Below are 25,973 nucleotides of genomic sequence, written 5' to 3'. Positions count from 1 at the left end.
ACTAGAAATGGGATTCAGTGCTATTAAGGATGCAAAGCCCTGGCCTGGATGGCCCGGGCTAGCCTGATCTCGTCAGATCTCAGAAGCTAAGCAGGGTCAGCCCTGGTTAGTATTTGGATGGGAGACCACCAAGGAAGGCCAGGGTTGCTGTGCAGAGGAAAGCACTGGCAAACCACCTCTGTTAGTCTCTTGCCATAAAAACCCCAAATTGGTCGCCATAAGTCGGCTGCGACTTGATGGCACTTTACACACACAAGGATGCAAAGGTCCCTAAATAATATACGCTGAAGTAAGAGAAGAGACTTGGTGGTGGTTAGGCGAATCCAATTTATACATTTCCTCTGCTAGTACCCCCAGCATGGACTAGTGCCCAAAGGTGTCCTGTTGGCTTCCTGGAAAATAGTTTACCAGGCAAGGAAAACCCTGGGCTACCAAGATCTGTGGGCTACCCAGATGGGATTCCTGGATGTCATTGGGTTCAAGCAGCTTGAACCCAGTGTCATTGGGAGAACTGCGGTTTGCACAGACCCAGGTAGAAACATACAACAGCGTACCACAAGCTTCTAGTCCCAAATTTATTCTTTTGACGTTTCTCCCATTTACCTGGGCTTTCCTACAGCAAAGGCCCAGTGTGTACAGCAGCATGAAAAGAGGATGGGGTTTGGTTCTCCTCTGCCATTGATCTAAAGGTGATGAGTCTGGGCAGATCTTGACCCTTCACAGTTGATATATTTCTGGAAAGCAATCAAAGCAGCATTTCCAACATAGAACATAACCAGCTAAGCTGGCCTTGCGTTTCAGGTTCCCAGTGTGACCACGTCACATACAAGAGGTCCCACCCCTCGATAATTGAAAATACCATCGCAAGAACGTACATATTGTCCATTACACAGTGAGTGTTCCTGACCAGCCTAGGTTGCCACAATTGTATATCTGGTTTTCCATCATCTCCCTCTTTCTGCTGGAGTCTATGCGATGGTCCTTACATGAGTTCTATAAATTCTTCTTCACCCTCCTTCACGCTATTCACCTTTTGGGAGACGTTATTCCAATGGAATATCTGGGTTGTGCTCTACTACCCTCAGTGATCCCAAGAATAAGTTCTTCAGAGACAGAAGGGCATTGCTCATTCCACACAGCACCTACCGCCTCTGGGGCCCTGCCATAATCCTATTAGTTGAAGCAGCAGCCTATTTCTTTTTCCTTCTGTGCCTTTCAGATGCCAAAATAAAAAATACTTACTAGTTTCTCAGGAGTCAAAGGATAAGCACCTACAGCGTAGCCAGATAGAAAAGAGAAATGTTCTGTCTGCTCTTGCAACTTTATTATAGCTTTGTGATTGAGCTCCTCCAGGTTCAAGATACCATTGCTCAAGACCAACAAGCTACCTCTTTTATAGCGCCTTAGCCCTGCCCAGGTCTGGCTGCACCAATGAGAGGGGCCAACCCTTGCTCCGAAGACATTAGTAGCTGTATTAAGTCCGCCCAGCTGTAACTATATGATAGTGAGGGTTGTCAACTTCATGACTGGCTCCTGCTCCCATGCCTTTAAAACAGCAGCTTGACGTGTCAGGCATTAGAGCTGGCCGTGCTGTATCTCCGTCTGTATTGTGAAAGGCTTGAACTACTGAACTACCAGGCCTTACCTCTTCCTTTCCGGTTTTGGCCAGGGGGCAACTTCAACGAAACAGCCACGTGTGGTCGGGTTTTTACTAACGTAGCCGGGTGGTCTGCGACCCATGCGCGGCTCCTGGCTGGCTTGGGGAGCATAGATCTCCCAGCTTGTAAATAGCCTACTCTCCCGGCTGTGTATGGTAAAAAAGAATCACTTCTGGGCCATCCAAGGACACACATTTTAAAGTTTTCTTCTCCAGGCGTGTTGCGGCAACCCCAATCTTGTCCTGATTGCTGACTAAGTTCTCTTTAGCAATCCCTGCTGTCTGTGGCAGCAGGGCGACCAGCGCAAGGGTATTCTCAGTGGTGGCTAGAGTTGCCAACAGGCCAGGAGAAAAATGACCTGTCCCTTTAAGAGAGGCGTAATGGGTGGAAATGGGCCGCTGACGCTTTTCATGGCGTGGAGTTAAATAACATCCCATCAAGTTTCTAATGAAGGGGCAGGTCATTTTTTCCCCTCCAGGCAGTTGGCAACCTAGTGGTGGTACTTTGTGGAATCCCTCCTCCCCGCTTGATGCCTGCTTTATTGGGTTTTAGATACCAGGCCACACACAGAGAGAAAATTATACCCAAGCTTTTAGATAAAAGATGTTTTTCATCCCCTTAGTATTTTGGCAACACTACCCCCTTGGGATATTTTATGGCCTACCCTCTGCTGTGGCTTATTTTATGCTGCTGATTTTATTATTGTTTTATCCATCGAGGTGGTTTTGTTGCTGAGAGGTTTTACGGTTGAGCTTTTCGTGAATCGTTTTTACCTGCGGAATTGTATTGTGGAATCTGCATTTTGCTTTTTTTTTTTTATCTCCTGTTTTGTTAACTGTCTCGAGCAAGATTTCGGACAGGTGGAGGAAACATGGTAAATAAACAGTAAATGGATAAACCTACCTGTCTTTGCGGAAAAAAACCTTCACCTGCTTTTTGCTTTTTTTGCAGATCAACTGTTAGAGGCACAGGATGAGATCAAGCCAGGGTTTTGTTTTAGGCCTTGGTGGGAGTTGAGTTGGCAACTATAATTTTAGGCAGTGCCTTATCAGAAACTTATCAGAGGGCATCTTGGCCATCTTTTGGGCGTGGAGTAGGGGTCACTGGGGATGTTGTGGGGGGAGAGGTAGTTGTGAATTTCCTGCATTGCGCAGGCGGTTGGACTAGAGCAGGGGTCGGCAAACTCATTAGTCAAAAGAGCCAAATATCAACAGTACAACAATTGAGATTTCTTTTGAGAGCCAAATTTCTTAAACTTAAACTATATAGGTAGGTACACTGTTTATTAGCTTAATAAACTTTAATTAAAGTTTTAAGTCTTAATTAAACTATACTTGATATCATACTTAATAATGATCTTATTTATTGATAAAAATTAAATTGTAAATCCCTGCTATTTCCCCCTCCCCGTCCGGAGTCCTCGTCTGGAGGCCTGGTCTACAGCCCTAAAAGCCTATTGGTAGACCTGGCCTCCAGCTGAGTCCCATTGGGAGGCCAGGTCTACCCATTGGCTTTCTTAGCAGTAGATCTGGCCTCCGGAGGCCCATAGAAGCCAATTGGTAGACCTGACCTCTGAAGGGGGACTTTTTCCCCCTCCTCGGAGTCCAGGTCTACCGCCAAGAAAGCCAGTGGGTAGACATGGCCTCTGAGGAGGGAAAAAAGTAAGTAAGGCATCCATAAAATTAAATCATGACAATGACTGGCAAACACTGTACATTTTCCCCATCTGCATTCTCAAAACTCTGCAGGGGGGCTTATTGTTGAGTTGTGCATCTGAGTGGCAAATCCAAGGCAAAACCGCCCATTCATAAATGGCCAGTAACCCCCCCATGCAGAGTTTTGAGAATCTGGATGGGGAAAATGTGCATCTGAGTGACAAATCCAAGGCAGAACCTCCCATTCATAAATGGCCAATAACCCCCCATGCAGAGTTTTGAGAATCTGGATGGGGAAAATGTGCATCTGCGTGGCAAATCCAAGTCAAAACCTCCCATTCATAAATGGCCAATAACCCTCATGCAGAGTTTTGAGAATCTGGATGGGGAAAATGTGCACCTGAGTGGCAAATCCAATGCAAAACCTCCCATTCATAAATGGCCAATAATCCTCATGCAGAGTTTTGAGAATCTGGATGGGGAAAATGTGCATCTGAGTGGCAAATCCAATGCAAAACCTCCCATTCATAAATGGCCAATAACCCCCATGCAGAGTTTTGAGAATCTGGATGGGGGAAATGTGCATCTGAGTGGCAAATCCAAGACCTCCTCCTCCTCGCCGCAGCCTGAGCTCCTTCCTACCTTCCCTCAAGACCCGACCCAGGACTGCCCCGGGCAGACACTGACGGGCCCCGCGCCCCACTTACCTCCAAGCCCGGGGAACAGGCGGCACAGCGCGGCAGGAGCGCGGCGTGGACAGAGCCAAGCCGCACTGCCGGGCTGAGCAGGGAGGGGCGAGCGACAGGGCCCCCGACAGCCATCCCCGACGGGAGGGCAGGCCAGAAAGGCATTCTCCCGGCCAGCATGCCGGGGCTGAGAGGCGAGGCCAGGAGCGACCCGGGGCAGGGCAATGCCCCAGCGGGCCGGTGTGCAGATGCCGACAGCTCCAGCACCAGGCGGCCCTTACAACAAGGGAGAGGGGAGCCAAAGCGGGGCGGCCTAGAGGAGGCCCCGGGGGGAGATAGCTCTCAGACCACCCGCCGGAGAGGAAAGGGGTGGGGCTGGAAACCGGGAGGGCCCTTGGAAGTTCGGGGAAGGTGGAAGGGGTGGGAAGTGCTTCAAACCCCCGTCGGCCAGCTGGGTGGCGGGGAGTCGGGGAAGGTTTTTTTTTTGAAGCGGTTTACGCTGCTGGTAGGCAGCGCAGAGCGCTTCAAACCCCCGCTGAGTGGGACTGGAAAGAGCCGCACTCAAGGGCTCAAAGAGCCACATGCGGCTCGGGAGCCGCGCTTTTGCGACCCGTGACCTAGCAAGCCTCTCAGCTCTTACCACCACACCATACTAGTTTGATTTAGGCTGAGTAACAGGAAGAATACAGATGTGGTGCCTCGTACATAGCGTATGTCCCAAGTCTTTGGGGGGTCTGGACAGCTTCTTTCTGCAACACAAAATAATAAAGTGTGGCTAATTTCAGAGTGCCCTGACCTGGATGGCCCAGGCTAGCCCAATCTTGTTGGATCATGGAAGCTAAGCAGGGTCGGCTCTGGTTAGTTTTTGGATGGGAGGCCACCAAGGAAGTCCAGGGTCGCTATGCAGGCATGGCAAAGTCTTACTTCAAACAACGTATAGTTAAATTGTGGAACTCCCTGCCCCAGGATGTGGTGATGGCTGCCAGCTTGGAAGGCTTTTAGAGGGGAGTGGTCATGTTCATGGAGGATAGGGCTATCCATGGCTACTAGTCATGATGCATACCTATTCTCTCCAGGATCAGAGGAGCATGCCTATTATATCAGGTGCTTTGGAACCCAGGCAGGATAATGCTGCTGCAGTTGTCTTGTTTGTGAGGTTCCTAGAAGCACCTGGTTGGCCACTGTGTGAACAGACTGCTGGACTTGGTGGGCCTTGGTCTGATCCAGCATGGCTTTTCTTATGTTCTCTATTAGTCTCTTGCCTTTGACACCCTATGGGATCACCTTAAGTCATCTGCAACTTGATGGCACTTTGTGTGTGTAATGTCCCCCCCCCCAAGTCACAGCCGACTTAGGGTGACCCCTCATGGGGTTTTCAAAGCAAGAAACATTCAGAGGTGATGTTCAGAGGTTTGCCATTGCCTGCCTCGGCATTGTGATCTTGGTACACATGAACACATGACGCTGCCTTCTACTGAATCAGACCCTTGGTCCTTCAAAGTCAGTATTGTCTACTGAGACTGGCAGCGGCTCTCCAGGGTCTCAGGCAGAGGTCTTTCACATCACCTACTTGCCTAGTCCCTTTGACTGGAGATGCCAGGGATTGAACCTGGGACCTTCTCCATGCCAAGCAGATGCTCTACCACTGAGCCAGGATCCCGCACCAAGGTATTCCTTGGTGGTCTTCCATCTAAATACTAGCTAGGGCTGACCATGCTTAGCTGCTGAGATCTGACGAGATCAGGCTAGCCTGGGCCATACAGGTCAGAGCTGATGACACTTGGTACACACAATTTCAGAGAAACAAGGAGCTTTGCTGGCCCAGAGAGGGAATCATGGCACTTCAGGTTATCTGGGTAATCCTTGAGTGTTTTCCTAGAATCAACAGATTCCCCCTCTCTGGAGAAGGGGTGGCTGTGTGGATTCTCCTTCTCTCTATGTGCACTTCAGCCGTGGCTGAGTGTTGCCTTTCTTTTCCAGGTGTCGGCTAGTGCGGGCAGAGTGTGGGCGCGAGCTCACCAGACTGGGCGCTGCCCGGACCCCGGAAGAAAGGCCGCTTGGACGATGAGTGCCAGGAGGGAGCGTGCCCACCCTTAACGCCGCCTGCCGCGAGGTTTGCAGCCATGAGCAGGTAGGAACCATTGGCAGGGCAGAGCCGGGATTAAAGGATCAGCCGGCTGTTGACTGATGCTCAGCTCCTTACTGATGGAGTTTAGTAGGTCAGGACCGCCCAGAGAGTGTGAGGAGGAGGGGGTGGGGGGAGGCAGACAGGGCGTGGGGGGAACATGGTGGCTGTCCCGGCGATTTTCCTCAGCCCCCCCCTTGTAACACAGTCCTGGGATCTCCCAGATCCTGCTGATGCCTGGTTTCTAGCCTGAAGACTCCCTTGTTATGGGAGCTTTGGTATTCTCTGCATATGGGAGCTCTGGAGAGCCAGCGTGGTGTAGTGGTTAAGAGCAGTGGTTTGGAGCAGTGCAGTCTGATCTGGAGAACCGGGTTTGATTCCCCACTCCTCCACATGAGCGGCGGAGGCTCATCTGGTGAACTGGATTTGTGTCCTCCGCTCTTACACATGAAGCCAGCTGGGTGACCTTGGGCTAGTCACAGCTCTCTTAGAGCTCGCTCAGTCCCACCTACCTCGCAGGGTGTCTGTTGCGGGGAGGGGAGGGGAAGGTGATTGTAAGCCGGTTTGATTCTTCCTTAAGTGGTAGAGAAAGTCGGCATATAAAAACCAACTCTTCTTCTTCTCCTTCCTCTCATCATCTAAAGAACGTTTGTTCTATCTTGTTTGTTGTTATTCAGTGGTAGCCCTCTCCCCGTTCAGAGGGCTGATCAGCCAGTTGAGGGAATCATCATGTGGTAGAGTCCTTCCTGGACCGTACCACTTCAGGCTGCTGGTCTGCGTACGTGACGGGATAAATAACACACTTTCTGTCATGGAATGCCCTCCCATTTGAGGCTTCTCTGGCACCTACCTTACTTCCTTTTATGCACCAGGCTGAAACATTCCTCTTTACCCAAGTTTTTAACTAGGGGCTTTATATCATAAACTCGGAGTTTAAAATCATTTGTTTGATGGTGTACTTCTGGCCGGAGGATTGTTTTGTCAATATCATAACAGGCTGCTTGATTTTTGTATGCTTTTTTGTGCTTCTGGCTTGGCTTTTAATGCTCTATTTTTTTAATGGATTTGGCTTGTTTTTTTTTAATGGCTTGTTTTAGTGGCTTTTGTTTTACTATTTTAGGCGTAAGCATGGTGTAGTGGTTAAGAGCAGTTGTTTGGAGAAGTGGACTCTGATCTGGAGAACCAGGTTTGATTCCCCACTCCTCCACATGAGCGGCGGATGCTAATCTGGTGAACTGGGTTGGTTTCCCCACTCCTCCACATAAAGCCATCTGGTTGACCTTGGGCTAGTCACAGCTCTCTTAGAGCTCTCTCAGCCCCACCTACCTCACAGGGTGTCTGTTGTGGGGAGGGGAAGGGAAGGTGATTGTAAGCCTCTCAAGGTCTCCTGGTGAGCTTCTGTGATAAGTAGGGATTCGAACCTGGTTGTCCCAGGACCTAATCCTACACTCTGATCACTGTGCCACACAGGCACAAGTCTTCCGTTCCCCACTGTGCCAAGTTCAGCTGAGCCCCTGGGCCTCGGGTGCTGTTTAACCTGTGCCGTCCAGCCCCCACAAATGCTTTGCGGTGTTTCATACGTCCTTATTTTACCTCAGCGACTAATGATTCTTTCAGGTGCCCAAGCGCTGAGGGAGCACAATGAATGGCGGCGATGATTGCTGCGGTGTGGATCGAGGTGGGCGCCCAGCAGTCGCACCCGTGCCCGTGGGCTGGCAGCGCAGGGTGGAAGAGGGCGGGGTGCGCTACATCAGGTGAGTTGCCCCTCTCCCTTCCTGATCAGGGCACGGCCACTCCCGCCCTTGGGGCTACCCCTGACATTGCCTGCTTTCTCTTTCTCTTTATAACCCCAAAAATGCAACACTAGGCTACTGTAATATTATATACTATGTTCACTACGAATTTCTATCAAACATGACAGTAATGTATAGAAACTAAAGTATTCATACAATATTTTATAAGCAATTGCACAGAACCCAACTTTCCAACAGAGGTAAAGGCAAACCCAAGAGTTCAACAGGTAAGTCAACTGGGTTCAACAGGTAAATAAAAAAGTCCGAATCTTTAAAGAACCACGTAATATAGCTTCCTCCTTAGGTGCAAAGTGCCAAGTGGGCCAGGTAAGTATAATAATCCAAGAATCTCCAGAGACCCACGGCTCGAAGTATATCAAGAAGACTGGCTTTCTGGATAATAATTAGGCTCCGTTTGCGCTTCCTGCTTCTTCAGTTACTTGATCTAAAAAGTTTCTATACATTGCTGTCAATCAATCAATCGATCTTTAATTTACAGTCATTTGACCAAATCAAAATAACATACGATCACCATAAAACAATATTAATTGCTCAACAAATCCATAGATAAAAATTATCGACACAATCCCAATAAAATCCCATTTCTGAAATAGACCATATTCTAACTTCTAAAAGGTTTATCTAATAGCATTTGCTATTTATAACTTACCTCTTTCCATGCCTTATATATAGCGGCACAAAGTTTAGCCACACATCTCGAGATTAATGGGTTGCTATCTTCCAAAAGTCGTTGAGTCATTGCTGTCATGTTAGATAGAAATTCGTAGTAAACATAGGATATAATGCAATAGCCTCGGGTTGTATTTTTTTGGTTCGTTACAGTTTGAACAACACTGATTTTGCTTTTTCTCTCTCTCTCTCTTGCAGTCCTAGCGGCACAAGCCTGGCTTCATTGGAGCAGACTCGTGCGTACCTGCTGGCAGACGGCACCTGCAAGTGCGGCCTGGAGTGTCCCCTCAATGTGCACAAGGTACGAGGCCCAGGAGAGGACCTATTCTGTTATATTTGGGGTTAACAGGCTTTAGGATCAAGATTGTCAAAACTGTGTCCGAGGAGTGAGATTTCATTTTACTTATGAACTCCTTTCCCATCCAAATGGCTGTCAATGCAGTGTATAAATATAAAGCCTCTCTTTATCAGTAAAGGTAGTCATTACTGACCATGGGGTTGATGTCACATCCCAACGTTTACTAGGCAGACTACGTTTACAGGTTGGTTTGCCATTGCCTTCCCCAATCGTCTACACTTTACCCCCAGCAAGCTGGCAGGTTGATACGAGTGGAAGTAGTCCTTTAGATATTTGGGACCCAAATTGTTTAGGTAGGGTTGCCCCTCTCGAGGTGGAACCCGGAGATCTCCCAGAAGTACAGCTGATCTCCAGAGTGCAGAGATCAGTTCCCTTGGAGGAAAGGGCAACTGCGGAGGTAGGACAGTAGCCATCATACCCTGCGGAGGTCCCTCCCCTCCCCAAACCCCACCCTGCCCAGGCTGCATCCTCAAATCTCCAGGGATTTCCCAATCCCAAGTTGGCAACCCTACATTTAGAACACCTTAAAACCTTATAATGGGACAAGAAGAAAGGTCAGTACTTGTGGCTGGTGAAGTCAGACATTTAGTGGGACCACATGGCTATCAAAGGACCTACTGTTTCAGTAGTGCCACTATTCTCACTTTGCGTGGAGGACCATGGAAGTGAGAGAACTCACAATTGCCAGTCTCACTTCTTTTCCATTTAAGCGCGATCCTCAAAAGGTACATTTCCCAAGGTCTCCTCCAAAAACCTGGAGCCAACCCTGTTGTTAGTAAGAACGTAAGAAAGGCCCTGCAGGATCAAACCAAGGGCCATCAAGTCCAGCAGTCTGTTCACACAGTGGCCAACCAGGTGCCTCTAGGAAGCCCACAAACAAGACGACTGCAGCAGCATTATCCTGCCTGTCTTCCACAGCACCTAATATAATAATAGGCACGCTCCTCTGATCCTGGAGAGAATAGGTATGCATCATGACTAGTATCCACATTTACTAATAGTCCCCCTCCATGAACATGCCCAGTCCCCTCTTAAAGCCTTCCAAGTTGGCAGCCATCACCACATCCTGGGGCAGGGAGTTCCACAATTTAACTATGTATTGTGTGAAGAAATACTTCCTTTTATCTGTTTTGAATCTCTCACCCTCCAGCTTCAGCAGATGACCCTGCGTTCTAGTATTATGAGAGAGGGAGAAAAGTATTTATTTTACACACACACACACACACACACACACACACGTAACTTCCTTAAACTCAAGGCTGCTAACAGGACAGGACACATTTGCAAGGACACATTTGTCCCTCTGCTGGTTGTGCAAGTGTGGGCGTGATATAGGAGAACCCAGGAAAAATGATAGATTTGGAGCTTGTTGACAGCCCCAAGTGTGTTTTTAAAGCACAGGGGGGAGGCGGGATCCCAGACAGGCTTGAAACTCGAGGCTCACAAAAATATTCCAGATCTGAAAGGAATTTGCTCCCTAGGATTCTCCTCAAAACCGCCTACTGTGAACTCTGATGTAGGATTTTCTTCGGCTGCTGTCTGGTTGCTTAGACGTTTGCTGAATGTTCATTGAAATCATCAGTGTTTCCATTTGGCATTTCGGCATTTGAATCGTGACGTCTGACAATAATTGAGGACTGTCCTGCAGTGGCACTGAATGTGTTGACAGCTGATTGCTTACGAGATTTCATGGGTGATGCCTGCTAAAACTATAAGTCCAAAGCATGTGTATTTTTGAATTTTGCGAGACGAGGCTGAAAATTTCAGTGAATTTCATGTGTTTGTGAATATTTCAAAGTGCCTGAGAAGCAGCTCAAGAGAAGCAAGACTTTTTTAAAAAAACAGAGTGTGTGTGTGTGTGTGTGTGTGTGTGCACGCGCACGCACTCACACATGCTCTCTGTTTTTTAAAAAAGTTTTGCTTCTCTTGAACTGCTTCTCAGGCACTTTGAAATATTCACAAACACACGAAATTTCACACACACACACACACACACACATATTTACAAATGTTTGAACAGCTTCATAAGTTGTTGGACGCTTTCACACATGCCGAATAATGCACTTTCAATCCACTTTCAATGCACTTTGCAGCTGGCTTTTACTGTGTGAAGTGGCAAAATCCACTTGCAAAAACGGTCACTAAAGTGCATTGAAAGTGGATTGAAAGTGCATTATTTGGCATGTGTGAAAGTGCCCGTTGTTTTATTTATTCATTCAGCATCCCACCTTTTGGCCTCTAACAGAAGTGATTCTATGGGAATAGTGGTAGTTGATATAGACGTTGCCCAAATATTTGCAGGCTTCTTTTCACAGTTGTAAAGACTGAAAGCTTACTTTAAAAAAAAGAGAGATTCTCAACATGTTGTATTCTTTGCCGAATGCTAATTGGAGAATCATAGAATATACACAAGTGTAAGACTCAGGAAGCCATAAGTTCTGTATGGGCAGCTCTTCCCTGAAAGTGGGGGGGAGTTAGTCAGTGGCCGGGAGCGGCGCAGCCATGCTGCCTCCACAGAGGCTTCCCAGCCACCGAAAAGAACTTTAAAACAGTTATAAAAGAAAATAAAATGCCCCCATTGGCTGCAGCGAGGCTGTGCCACCAAAAAAGGTAGCGTAGCATCGCTGCAGGGTGAGGGGACATTCCTGGGGCGAAAGGGTTTAGAAAGCTGCCTAAAGGCAGCTCCTCTGCCCCATGCTGGCAAAGGCTTTCCCTTCTGGGAATTTCCTGCTGGTGTAACTGTGCTGGCAGCGAGGGCTGGCACAGCTCCGCAGCTCCCCGACGCCGGCATGTCTCCCCTGGGATGGTGTAAGTGCCCCTTATCCTGGTTTAAAGGAGCATTTATGCCGGCACGGGGTCATGCCGGCTCCTAAGGAGCTTCGCCCCCTTCTTAGGATTGCACGCTTAGAGAAGGCCATGTACAAATAAATGTGGAAGAATACCAGAAGCTGAACAGTTGAGTCAAGCCCTTGGTTCATCTTGCCTCCTGTGACAGGCTCTCCAAGGTCTCAGGAACCAAAAGATCTTTCTTGCTGCTTCAGTTCCTTCTAACTGGAGATGCCGAGGCTTGAACCAGGAATGTTCTGCATGCAAAGCAGATGCTCTGCCACTGAGTTACAGCCTCCTCTCCCCATAAGATGAGAGCATAAAAGAAATGTATGCTGCTAATGAATTTTCTTGGGGAGCTCATCCAACAGCTTTGGGGACTCCCCCCCCCCAAAAAAAAGCTGTGTATTTACCTCAGGAAAGAAAAAAAAGATTGGGAGGTGGGAGACAGAAACACTTTCCAGATAGGTAGAATGGTGCCAAAATAACAGAGAAGTAAATCCTGATAAATGGCTAAACTGAGGCTATCATTCTTTGGTCACATTATGAGAAGACAAAAGTCACTGAAAAAGACAATAATGCTGGGAAAAGTCGAAGGCAGCAGGAAAAGAGGAAGACCCAACAGGAGATGGATCACGATGGGTAGCCGTATTAGTCTTTCTGTAGCAGTAGATAAGACGAGTCCATTTGCACCTTAAAGACTAACAAAATTTCTGGCAGGGTATGAGCTTTCATGAGTCACAGCTCACTTCTTCAGACATGAGATGGATTGACTCTATAAAGGAAGCCACGGCCCTCAGTTTGCGAGACCCAAGCAAGGCTGCTAATGATAGGATGTTTCGGAGGACACTGATTCATAGGGTCAACGTGAGTTGAAAGCGACTTGACGGCACTTAACACACACACACACAATCCTGGTAGGAAGCAGTGGATTTAAATTCTGAGTAGGATGTCAACAGGGAGGGAAGGTGGCATGGGAACGCCCGATCACATCAGATGTCTGAAGCTAAGCAGGGTCGGTCCCTGGATGGGAGACCGCCCAGGAAGAGTCTGCAGAAGAAGGCGTCAGCAAACCACCTCTGCTTCTCACTTGCCTTGAAAGCCCCTTGCTGGGGTCGCCATAAGTCAGTTGTGACTTGATGGCACTTAAGCACGCACAGTTGAGAACCCCTGGGCAACATCTGGTGTAGTGGTTAAGAGCGGTGGTTTGGAGGGGTGGACTCTAATCTGGAGAGCTGGGTTTGATTCCCTGCTCCTCCACATGAGCGGCGGAGGCTAATCTGGTGAACCGGGTTGGTTTCCCCATTCCTCCACATGAACCCAGCTTGGTGACCTTGGGCTAGTCACTCAGTCCCATCCTACCTCAAAGGGTGTCTGTTGTGGGGAGGGGAAAGTGATTGGAAGCCGGTTTGATTCTTCCTTAAGTGGTAGAGAAAGTCGGCATATAAAAACCAACCCTCCTCCTCCTCCTCTTGAAGGATGCTCTTCCGTCCCTTCGTTATCTTGCAGTTGTGAAAAGAGTGATAGCTGAGATAAGAAGAGTCACTTTAGCTGCTTTGCAAGGGGATGTGCGGGGCCCGTTTCCCACCATCCCATGCTTTCTTCTCAAAGTGACTTTCTTGCAAATCCAGTTGGTGACCATGGAGATCAAGGGTGAGAAGTTCAGGCGAACATCCTAACCCTATGAGCCTCTTCAGCCCAGCCGTGGAGTCTCCTGGGGAGGGGCCATGGCTCAGTGGTAGAGCATCTGCTTGGCACGCAGAAGGTCCCAGGTTCAATCCCCGGCCTCTCCAGTTAAAGGGAATATGCAAGTAGGTGATGGGAAAGACCTCTACCTGAAACCCTGGAGAGCCGCTGCCGGTCAGAGTAGACGGTACTGACTTTGATGGACCGAGGGTCTGATTCAGTAGAAGGCAGCTTCATGTGTTCAGAAGCGTGTGTTTTTTTTTAAGGCCAGACAGATAACTAGCTGGAGATGTTTTCGATATGAGCCAGGGCAGCAAGCGCACTTCAGTTTTGCGGAAGCACTTGTTGGGGGGGGGGATCCACGGAACGTGGCATGGGCCACAGACTACCACTTCCTGGGAATCTCGCCTTGCCTTCTTTCTAAAAGCCCTTTGCTAGCCTTCATGGGGGCGAGGGTATTCTCAAAACAGAAGAAGTGATGCAAAACAGTAAACACCGCCATTATGCAGAATCAGAGCCATGATGCAAGTTTGCTAAGTTTTGCACGATGATCTCAAGGTGGCAGAACGGAATCTTGCAGAGAAGACACACAGGACAATGTATTCTGCCTCAGGGCAGAATGACGGACTGGAGTGATCTGTCAGGGTCATCCCTTTGGTGTTCGTAGGTAGGGTTGCCAACCTCCAGGTGGTGGCTGGAGATCTCCCGCTATTACAACGGATCTCCAGATCTGTTCACCTGGAGAAAATGGCTGCTTTGGCAATTGGGCTCTATGGCATTGAAGTCCCTCCCCTCTCCAAACCCTGCCCTTCTCAGGCTCCGCTCCCAAAATCTCCAGGCATTCCCAACCCGGAGCTGGCAACCCTATTCGTAGGCCTAAGGAAAAGTCCCACCCTTGGATGGTTTTACCAGCTTCTGCCCTTTAATTTGACAAATGATATGTTTGATGTATGGACAGTGGCTTGCTCGCCGCACCAACCACCAGTATTTTAGAAAGGACATTTTGTGCTTGGGTGTGTGTGTGTATTTGGCTGGGATGGCAATCCAGCTGCCCTTCAGCAGGGCCTGGCATTGTGTCCCAGGGCCCTTTCTGCCAACAGCACATTCCTAGCTCCTGTGCTCCCCTTTCTGGGGGAGAGGCTGTGGCTCAGTGGTAGAGTATCTACTTGGCCTGCAGAAGGTCCCAGGTTCAATCCCCGGCATCTCCAGTTAAAGGGACCAGGCAAGTAGGTGATGGGGAAGACCCCTGCCTGAGACCCTGGAGAGCCGCTGCCAGTCTGAGTAGACAGTATTTACTTTGATGGACCAAGGGTCTGATTCAGTAGAAGGCAGCTTCATGTGTTCATGTTTGTAGAGCCCATGTTTTTCAAGAACTGCACCTTTAGGAATCCGCTTCCATATCAGCTGTCAGCCCAAGGCTTCCTTCACATCTGGCAGGGTATCCCTGCATACTGTAGAGGATTCTGGGGAATGATGGGAGAAGGATGTTCTAAGCTGCATGCTCATTTCGCACTGGGGGCTGGCTGGGCCTATTGGGCCTCACCATCTCCACACATAGGGTTGTCAGGTCCCTCTTCCCACCAGCAATAAAAACAGCATCAAACCGGGTTTGATTCCCTGCTCCTCCACATGAGCGGCAGGTGCTAATCTGGTGAACCGGGTTGGTTTCCCCACTCCTACACACGAAGCCAGCTGGGTGACTAGTCGCACTCTCTCAGCCCCACCTACCTCCCAGGGTGTCTGTTGTGGGGAAGGGAAGGCGATTGTAAGCCAGTTTGATTCTCCCTTAAGTGGTAGAGAAAGTTAGCATATAAAAACCAACTGTTCTTCTTCTTCAATAGGGGAAAATAAAAAATAAAAAGTTAAAAAAAAAACTTTCCCCCTCGTTGGTAGGTTTTCAACTTTGACCCAGCAGCCATGGTGACGGGAAGCGAAGGCGCCAAGGGAGACGAGGACATGACCAAGCTGTGCAACCACCGCCGGAAAATTGTGGCAATGGCCACCCTCTACCGCAGCATGGAGAGCCACGGACCACTGAGCCTGCCACACCTGGGGCCAGGTAACCACCACCCCCTGCCTGCATCCACGTTTCCCACCGCCCTCTTCTGTAGCATTGTGACCTAGGCTTGGCTACCAGGACTCAAGTGCATCAGTTGGCTGTACCCTTGCTGGGTTCTTGCTGAAGGCAACCCTAGGGGTGCCAACCTCCAGGTGGTGGCTGGAGATCTCCCACTATTACAACTAATATCCAGGTGACAGAGATTAGTTCCCCTGGAGAAAATGGCCACTTCGACAATAGGACTCGACGGCATTGGAGTCCCTCCCCTCTCCAAACCCCGCCCTCCTCAGGGTCCGCCCCCAAAATCTCCAGGTATTTCCCAACTCGGGGCTGGCAACCCTAATACTCCCTGCCGTTGCCGTTCTTTGCCCCTCCAGCACCGAGCGTGGCTTGCTTCAATCTGGCACGGGGCTTCCCTTTTCGTTGACTAGACTCCCCACTGGCATTGCTTTATTTAAACACATATTTGTACCCTGCTTTTGTCCCCAATGGGGCCCCAAAGCAGCCGACCATATCGTTCTCCCCTCCTCCTTCATACCCTCACAACAACAACCCTGTGAGGACATTCAGGCTGAGAGAGACCGCGACTGGCCCAAGGCCACCCAGCCAGCTCTCTGCACGAATAACTGTTCTGACCTTGCCTCTATGCAAGCGGATTCTTTCAAGGGGTGGGTAATTCTGCTGCATCTTTGCATCAGGTGCTGCTGGGTTGATCAGCTGCTGCCCAGAATTGCTTGACTGCAGAGGAGGTTACCCATTCTGTCCCTGCATGAGTCACCGCTCCGGACTTTTATTCCTTTCCAGCCGGGATGCACACATAGACTCCTGCAGAAACAAAGGGGTGGACCTGTCACAAGAGTACTGTAGAAGCAGAGCTGCTCAGCCAGAAGGGTGAATTCTGCTTTGAGTTTTATTGAGGGTGGGGGGAGGGCGGAAAGTATGTCTGAACACTCAGAAATTTGAGCAGCAACAGTTTAACTCTCAGAAGAACTTGTACGTTTGCAGGGCCGCTTCTAGCATTGGGGAAGGTTGTTCTCAAGCAGCTAGGCCCATGAGTACACATCCCTTAGGATGTGCCCCCACCACTGCTGCTCCCAAGAGCCGTCCAGCATGGTGTAGTGGCTGAGAGCGGTGGACTCTAATGTAGAGAACTGGGTTTGATTCCCCGCTCCTCCACATGAGCGACGGATTCTAATCTGGTGCTCCGGGTTGGTGTCCCCACTCCTACACATGAAGCCTGCTGGGTGACCTTGGGCTAGCCACAGTTCTCTTAGAGCTCTCTCAGCCCCACCTACCTCACAAGGTATCTGTTATGGGGAGGGGAAGGGAAGCGATTGTTGGCCGGTTTGATACTCCTTAAAGGTAGAGAAAAGTGGGGTATAAAAACCAACTATTCTTCTTCTTCCTCCGATGGGCATTGGCAGCATCTCTAGCTCCCAGCTGTCTTTGACAGCAGATGTGGGGGGGGAGCCACATTACTGCATGGGAAGGGGCCATGGCTCAGTGGCAGAGCATCTTCTCGGCATGCAGAAGGTCCCAGGTTCAATCCCCTGTAAAAAAGGATCTGGCAGCAGGTGATGTGAAAGACCTCTGCCTGAGGCCCTGGAGAGCTGCTGCCGGTCTGAGTAGGCAATACTGACTTTGATGGACCAAGGGTCTGATCTGGGGTCTCAGGCAGAGGCCTCTCACATCACCTACTGCCAGATCCTTTTTAACTGGGGGTGCCGGGGATCGAACCTGGGGACTTTCTGCACGCCAGGCAGATGCTCTCCCACTGAGCCACGGCCCCTGGAGGCAGCTCCATCTGTTCACTGTTCTCGAGGGTGAGCGACCAGCAGCCGTGGCTTAGCCACTGCCTCTCCCCTCTATCCTCTCCTTGTTGGTGATAGCTGCGGAGGGAAGAGCCCAGTTCGCAGGGTTGTTGTGAGGGGAAAATGGAGGAGAGGAGGATGACATTGGTCAAAAACACATGGTCGCTTTATTCCCTCTTTCAGCCAGGATTCAGCCAGGATCGAACGCACATTCGGCGAAATGCATGCGTTCGATCCTGGCTGAAACAGGGAATAAAGGAGGCTAAAGCGACCATGCGTTTTCACCCATTGAGTCTCTTTGGGTCCCTGCTGGTGAGAAAAGTGGGGTATTCAATTCAGTTCAATTTATTACGGTCATTGACGGGCAAAGTAAGTATTCAAAAGGATTAACATTGCTTTAAAAGGTAAAATATAACAATATATCAGTCTGTAAAAACACCAATTAGAATAAAATGTTTACAATAAAATTAAATATTTACTTAATATTTCCAGTTCAGTGATACATTCCACTTCCCTTATCAGAGTTAGACTAAGTGCTTCTATCCTTCATATGTATCTTCGGGACCGCCTCTCCTGGTATGTCCCCCAGAGAAACCTACGATCGCAGAATGACAACCTGCTGGTGGTCCCCTGCCCAAGGAATGTCCGGCTGGCCTCAATCAGGGCCAGGGCTTTCTCTGCCCTGGCCCCTGCCTGGTGGAATAGTCTCCAAAATGAGATCAGGACCCTGCGGGACCTCCAAGAATTCTGCAGGGCCTGTAAGTCGGAGCTATTCTGCTGGGCTTATGGTTGAGGCCAGCGACGGTTCTCCCTATAAATACTGGCCTCCCTAGTCCTTTTCCCCATCCCGTGGTTGAGCCTTTATTATTGAGCTATTATTATGTGATTTTAGCGCCATCAAGGAGACTATCTATTGAATGATTTGGGCTATTTTAAATGTATTTAAATTATATTATATTGATTTTATTGTTCTGAATTTGCAAGCCGCCCTGAGCCTGGCCTTTAGGCCAGGGAGGCCGGGGTAAAAGTGTAAATAAATAAATAATACCGAGCCATCGATCCCGACGGAAGTTGGTTTCAGGTAGCCGGCTCACGGTTGACTCAGCCTTCCATCCTTCCGAGGTCGGTAAAATGAGGACCCAGCTTGCTGGGGGCGGGGGTAAAGTGTAGACGACTGGGGAAGGCACTGGCAAACCACTCCGCAAACAAAGTCTGTCTGGTAAACGTCGGTATGTGACATCACTCCATGGGTCAGGAATGACCCGGTGCTCGCTCAGTTGACTACCTTTACCTTTATAACCTTGCGTATTTGGCAACTTTGTGGGTTATCTCCTCGTTCCTATCTGAAAGTATATCATTAGTTGGTGGATCTCAATTCAATTTTCAATACCTTTATTGGCATATCATCAAGCAGTCGATCAAATAAAACCAACAGTTGGTGGATCTTTGACTGGTTGGAAGGCCAGCCAAAATGGGTAGTCTAAACGGGTGGCATGGGTATAAATGAAGTAAATAAATAATTGTTTTCATCTTCTGTGTTTTACTCTTCCCAACCCCCATCAACTGTTGGGTCACGCCACTGCTGCGGTTGAGCCGTGCCCTTTGTCCTTGCTCTTTGGGGAGGATTGTCTTCCTGCCTTGACTGTGTCTCCGTCTGTTCCAGGGGCCCTGAACCAGCCTGCCCAGCCACCCATGCCAGGACCCAGCAGTCATCTGCAACAGACTCTTCCCAGCAAAGCACCCGTCCCCTTGGCCAAGGTCCCGGAACCCTACCTGCAGTGCCCTTCCGATCGCTATGGAAATGCCTGGCCCGGCCAGAGCTCCTCCTTCCCGCAACACCACAACGCCCTCTTTGGGGACGTCTTCCCAGGCCGCCTGCCTGCCACCACGAACGGCAACACCCGCCTGACCTTCCCCACCGAACTGAACGCCGCTGGGGGTTCCTTTCTGCCGAACAAGGCTCTCCTGGACGCACCACCCCGGCCCTACCCCTCGAGTGGGCTTCTCTTTTCCTCGCCGGACGAGGCGGTTCCAGGCCAGGAGGGCAGCCCCTGGAGCAGCCGCCCGGTCCCGCTGGGGTCGCAGACGAGCGCCACCGGCTCGCCCGCCCCCACCACCCTCTCCTCTGTCTCTTCCCCGGCAGGCAGCACCGAGCCCTCCCCACAACGCTCTCGGCATTCCTCTGCTTCCTCAGAGCAGGGCCTCGCCGGGCACCGGCTGGCCCCCAAGCCCTCCGGCTCGGATGCAGCGCCCCCGGCCAACGCCTTAATCTACCAAAGCAGCAATAACCTGCCCTCAGTGCCCTTAGGAGTTGCCCCCGAAGGCAAAGGACCGCCCGGCCTGCTGCTCCTGCACCCACAGGGCCCCGGCTCCTTCCCAGCCAGCAGTCTGTTGAGCGCAGCCGCCAAGGCCCAGCTGGCCAGCAGGGGGCGTCCCGACGAGCTGGCTGCCAGCACTTTACCCAGCCGCTTGCTGCTTTCCGTGGTGGGTGGGCGGCCGCCTCGGCGCCAGCGCCGCTCCCCCACCGTCCTGCGCCTGCTCAAGGACTCCCACGCAGGGCAGGCTGCAGCCGCCCACACTGCGGAGGCGCCGGCTCGACACCCCCGGCCTCAGGACCAGCCGTCGGCAGGAGAGGCCAGGAACGGACCCCCGAGCTCGGCGGCCCCGGTTCAGCCGCTGTCGTCTCTGCTCAGCCTGCTCAGTCCTCCCGTGAGCTCACCGGCACCCGGGCTCCCCCCACTGCCCCCAACCCCCACTGGCGACGGCCCCAGCCCGTTGCCTTCCTTTCAGGACTTCAACAGCCAGCTCCTCAGCCTCTTTGGGCAGCTGGCCTCGGCGTCTTCCGAACACTTCTCAGGGAGCCCCCCGCAGCCAAAACCGCCCGTCTCCCCACTCGGTCCCCACGGCCCCCCAGGTAGGTTGCGTGTGGGAGTGTTCCTAGGACTGAACAAAGTAGTCGAGGGAGAACTGACCCCCAAAGGCAAGGCCAGAGGAACGGGGAATTGGTCAGAAAGGGGACGTGTCTTCGGTCATAGAATGGAATCATAGTATCATAGAGTTGGGAACTCCAGGGTCATCTAGTCCAACCCCCTGCCCATTGCAGGAAATTCACAGCTACCTCCCCCCCACACCCGTAGTGACCCCTACTCCATGCCCAGAAGATGGCTAAGATGCTCTCCCTCTCACAATCTGCCTGCGGTCATAGAATCAGCATTGCTGACAGATGGCCATCTAGCCTCTGCTTAGAAACCTCCAGGGAAGGAGAGCTCATCACCTCCCGAGGAATCCTGTTCCACTGAGGAACCGCTCTAACTGTTAGAAAATTCTTCCTGATGTCTAGACGGGAACTCTCTTGATTTAATTCCAACCCGTTGGTTCTGGTCTGACCTTTTTGGGCAACAGAAAACAACTCGACACCATCCTCTATATGACAGCCCTTCAAGTACTTGAAGAAGGTTATCATATCCCCTCTCAGTCTTCTCCTCTTCAGGCTAAACGTACCCCAGCTCCTTCAACCTTTCCTCATAGGACTTGGTCTCCATAGGTCATGGGTCTCCTTCATCCAATTGGATGAAGCCTGCGGCCTCACGACTCCTTGCCGTTGTCTTGGTTTTCTTTGCCCCGTGGGATGAGGCCACGTCCTTCCTGCCTAGGGCAGGGCAGTAGCATACAGCCCACTCCTGTGCAGGTGTACCTGGAAGCAAATGTGTGCAATGGGGCTTGATCCCAGGGGAAAGGATGTAGGACTGCAAGCTAAGCATGTGAGTAAGAGCCAGCAGTTGTGAGGTGGTTAAGAGCAGCTGTTTGGAGCTGTGAACTTGAACCTGGAGAACCGGGTTTGATTCCCCACTCCTCCACATGAGTGGCGGACGCTAATCTGGTGAACCGGGTTGGTTTCCCCACTCCTCCACATGAACCTAGCTGGGTGACCTTGGGCTAGTCACAGCTCTCTCAGCTCTCTCAGCCCCACCTACCTGACAGGGTGTCTGTTGCACGAAGGGAACATGTTCGTAAGCTGGTCTGATTCTTCCTTAAGTGGTAGAGGAAGTAGTAACCAACCTTCTTCCATTGGTATGCTGGGAAAAACAGATTAGATGGATAGATGATTGACAGACAGACAGATGGATAGATAGATGGATAGATGATTGATAGAGAGATAGAGAGATAGAGAGATGATGGATAGACAGACGGATGATTGATTGATGATTGATAGATAGATGATAGATAGAGATAGAGAGATGACGAACAGACAGACAGATAGAGAGATAGAAATTTTGAGTAAATATGACGAGGCTCCAGCAGCAAACATCAAGGAATGAGCCTTTTTAAATGCCCAAGACCACCTGGAAAAGGGCAAGTGGAGAGCAGTGCATTTTGGGAACAGGCTTTGCCTTTGAGTGGCATGTGTGCCCCATATCTCAGTGTTTGTCTTTCTCTTCCAGGTACCGCCTCTGTGTCACCCTTGACTCCCAAAGCCCCTCCGGCGCCAAGCCCCATCGCCGCTCCCGCCAGCACCATGGAGGGAGGAGGCCTTAGCTGCCCGCTGCCCTCGGGCACTGATACTTTCCACTTCCTGGCACAGGAACAGGCGCTGCCGTTTGGGAACACTCTACCTCCGGGGCTTCTCCCACTGGGCTCCTTCCCCTTCTCGTTGACCCTGGGCCCCGAGACGCCCCTCCCTCCTCTCAATCTGCAGGGGGAGCCAGAGGGACAGCCCTTGTTGCCTCTGGTGCTGCCCGGCTTGGATTTGCTGCAGCAGCCGAGTGGACTTTTGGCATCGCTGCTGGCGTTGCCGGGGGCGCCGTGTGAGGGGGAGAGGGAAGCAACCGCAGAGCCCCTGCTGGAGCCGTTTGCCAGCCTCCCTGAAACGCTGCAGCCTCTGCTTTTCCCAGCACTTTCGACCCCTTCAGCTGTCCTAGCTTTAAATTCAGCACTGTTGGCAACCAGCCTGGGCCATTCGGACATGGGGCCGGGCCCTACACAGGTAAGGAAGCATTCCTCGGGTTTACTCAGACCGTCCGTTTCTTTTAAGCACTCTTAGGAAGGCATATAGGAGCCCTGTGGCGCAGAGTGGTAAGCTGCAGTACTGCAGCCCAAGCTCTGCTCATGACCTTAGTTTGATCTCGACGGAGTCGGTTTCAGGTAGCCAGCTCAAGGTTGACTCAGCCTTCCATCCTTCCGAGGTCGGTCAAATGAGTACCCGGCTTGCTGGGGGTAAAGGGAAGACGACTGGGGAAGGCACTGGCAAACCACCCCGTAAACAAAGTCTGCCTAGTAAACATAGGGATGTGACGTCACCCCATGGGTCAGGAATGACCCTGTGCTTGCACAGGGGACCGTTATGTTTTACTTATTTTAGGAAGGCATAAGTTGCACATAACCCCAGTGAATGAATGAATGAAAATTTTATTGTATATAGCCATTGGCCATCAAAATTTGCTAAAACAAATAAATAAAATACAAATACAATAGATTAGCAAGTAAAATACTAAATAGATAATGAGATATACAAAAACATTTCAGTTTAAAAGAGAAATAGCTGCTTATTCCGTTACCATGTTAGACCTTATTTTCTTTGCTGCAAGAGCAAACAAAGAGGCTCTGTATGATGCATATGCGTAACCCCAGTGCTGAAACAACTGCACTGGCTCCAGCTGGAGCATCAGATCAGGTTCAAGGCGCTGGTTTTGACCTTTAAAGCCTCATATGGTCTGGGACCATCGTACCTACAGGACTGCCTCTCCTTGTACATCCCCCCGAGAGCTTTATGCTCAATGAACAACAACTTACTGGTGGTCACCGCAGAGTGTGTGGCTGCCCTGGCCCCGGCATGGTGGAATAGTCTCCCAAGTAACATCAGGGCCCTGCGGGACCTAAATGAGTTCTGTAGGGTCTGCAAAATGGAACTGTTCCGCTAGGCCTACAACTGAGGGCAGCCACAAGTTCTTCTCCGTTACTATCATCCTCCTCCCAACTTGGTTTGGGGGGGTCCACTGCCTGGCCAGGTTTCTCCACTGCCTGTGACTGTATCTGTATTAGTGCCATCTTGTTTTATGGCATTTATCGTGTCGGTTGGAGTTTAAAGTATGTTTTAGAGCAGGGGTGGGGAACCTTTTTTCTGCCAAGGGCCATTTGCATATTTATAACATGTTTCGGGGGCCTTACCAGGCGTAGATCTACTGGTGTGGGAATGGGGAGAGGCTAGGGTTGCCAGGTCCTCTTCACCACCGATGGGAGGTTTTTGGGGTGGAGCCTGAGGAGGGCGGGGTTTGGGGAGGAAGACTGCATAGCCATAGAGGCCAGTGGCCACAGCGGCAATTTTCTCTAGGGGAACTAATCTCTATTGGCTGGAGATCAGTTGTAATAGCAGGAGATCTCCACCCACCACCTGGAGGTTGGCAACCCTAGGAGAGGCTATGCAGAGAAGGCTTGGAGAGGGCCTCTGCTCCCCCCAGTCCTCCCCCTCCTCCCAGGCGGGAGGGCAGCCAGCAGCAGGCCTGGGCAACTGAGACACACACACACACACACTGCCGCGCACATGGCCCCGCACGACCAGGCTGAAACCTTCACGCCTCCCACACACACCCCCAGCCACGCACGCAGCCCCGCACAACTGGGCTGATACCTTCCCGCCTCCAGTGGTGGCAATGGCGGCGGCTTCTGCGGGAGAGTGCAGGCCACAGCAAATGATGTTGTGGGCCTTAAATGGCCCGCGGGCCGGAGGTTCCCCACCCTTGTTTTAGAGTATGTTTTAATTGATGTTTACTGAATTTTAATGTTGTGACCTGCTCTGAGCCCAGCTTACTGGGAATGAGGGCAGGCTATAAGTGCAATAAATAAATAAATAAGTTTGGGGTGGGGAACAGCTCTATCTCTTGATCGCCATCCATTTTCCAAAGCCATTAAAGAATTTTTTGGAAGATGGTTGCAGCCTGAGCATTTTAGTAGTAAAGCTCAGGCAGGTGGGAATTCTGCAAATGGAGAAGGTTCAAAGGGCACAGACTGCCTTTTGCTGGGAGAAGTTGCTTTTAATTTGTCTAACAACGATAGCAACAATACACTATGCCTTCGTACGGCATACTTTGTGCATTGCAGAGTAACTTGGGCCAAAATGCTGCCCCAAGGAGCTTACAAAGTTGGTTTGCATTATCCGCTGACGTGCAGGAGAGAAGCCACCTTTGACGGCTAATGTGGTAAAAAGCAGCCAAACAAATCATACCTCTAATACCCATGGGTGGCCTTGCCATGCGGATCAAAACATCTGCACAGTGGGGCCAACCCAGGGTTGGGGGAGATGTTTCTGCAAACTTACAATATATGATAGTCTGTTGTGGGGAGGGAAAGGGAAGGTGATTTTAAGCCGGTTTGATTATTCCTTAAGTGGTAGAGAAAGTCGGCATATAAAAACCAACTCTTCTCCTCCTCCTCCTCCCTAGTGTCAGCCCTTGACCCAATGAACCAGAAATCACCACAGAGACAGTCAGGATCCAAGCAGATGGCTTTTACTGGTCAAATAGGTATTACAGTGCATATAGAATAAGATGACAGCTATGAGGGTCTTGCTCGTTAGTTGGCAATATAAGGCTTGAAAAAGGCGGGTGATTACAGAACACACAAAGCATAAACAGAGCACACTTTCCCAGGAGTAGCGTTCCCAGGCTTTGGTATATGAAGCTGTCCTTGAGGTCTGGATGGTTCAGCAAAGGAACAGAGGCAACAGAGAAACCGAGATAACAGCCTGACATCCTGCTCCCCTTAAGGCCCCCTCCCATCCTGCAAGGGGGCTGGTCTGTCTGGGTAAGCAACGTGAAAAGCGTTGACGAGCTTGGGGGCGGAGACATCTCGTGCGCGAACCCACTCGTCATAGGCAGGGGGGAAGTGTTTCCAGCGAACTAGGTATTGTAAAATTCCATGGTGAATACGGGAGTCTAGGACCTTGGAGACCTCGAAATGTTCTTCCCCCCCCACCATTATGGGTTGCTCGGGAGGCAGTTCTGGATGCCACTGCGGAGAAGCAATATGGGGTTTCAGGAGGCTGATGTGGAAAACGGGGTGTACACGTCTTAAGGTTTTGGGGAGAGATAGTTCCACTGTGACAGGATTTATGATGCGAGTGATAGGAAATGGGCCAATGTACTTAGCGTTGAGCTTATGGCACGGTCGGGTGGAGCGCAAATTCTTGGTGGATAGGTAGACCAGGTTACCTACTTGTGGGTCCCCACCGGGGGACCGATGCTTATCGGCCTGTGCTTTATATAAGCGCTTGGCTCGGGCAAGATTGCTAATCAGCCAGGGCCACGTAGTGCGGAGGGTGTGTGCCCAAGAGGCAATGTCGGCATCCCCCTCCCCTTCCACATCCTCCACAGGGGGGATAGGACCGAAGTCCTGTCCATAGATCGCATAAAACAGGCTGAAACCAGTGGACTGATGTACAGCATTATTATAAGCATATTCCGCAAAAGGTAACAGTTCTACCCAGTTATCTTGGTGGTAATTGACATAACAGCGCAAATAACATTCGAGTACAGCATTAACACGTTCGGTCTGGCCATCCATTTGGGGATGGTATGCACTAGACAATCCCTGCTCCACCCCCACCAATTTGAGAAAAGCTTTCCAAAACTTT

The 25,973-nt window shown here is 50.6% G+C and overlaps 1 protein-coding gene across 1 annotated transcript in view; it reads left to right on the top strand.

Annotated features, from left to right (window-relative positions):
• The first annotated feature begins 5,987 nt into the window (after positions 1-5,987).
• MBD6 (methyl-CpG binding domain protein 6) overlaps positions 5,988-25,973 on the top strand; it is a 35,069-nt gene continuing 15,083 nt past the window's right edge. The window contains exons 1-6 of the mRNA XM_056858046.1: positions 5,988-6,130; positions 7,742-7,878; positions 8,806-8,908; positions 15,371-15,536; positions 19,011-20,261; positions 21,790-22,331. Of these exons, the coding sequence (XP_056714024.1) occupies positions 7,766-7,878; positions 8,806-8,908; positions 15,371-15,536; positions 19,011-20,261; positions 21,790-22,331 (2,175 nt within the window). The 5' untranslated portion in view covers positions 5,988-6,130; positions 7,742-7,765. The remainder of the gene's footprint in view (positions 6,131-7,741; positions 7,879-8,805; positions 8,909-15,370; positions 15,537-19,010; positions 20,262-21,789; positions 22,332-25,973) is intronic.

This window comes from Euleptes europaea, chromosome 1 (assembly GCF_029931775.1).
Source record: "Euleptes europaea isolate rEulEur1 chromosome 1, rEulEur1.hap1, whole genome shotgun sequence".
Lineage (NCBI taxonomy): Eukaryota > Metazoa > Chordata > Lepidosauria > Squamata > Sphaerodactylidae > Euleptes > Euleptes europaea.
The sequence above is the reverse complement of the archived record's forward strand: the minus strand, read 5'-3'. Positions and strand labels throughout refer to the sequence as shown.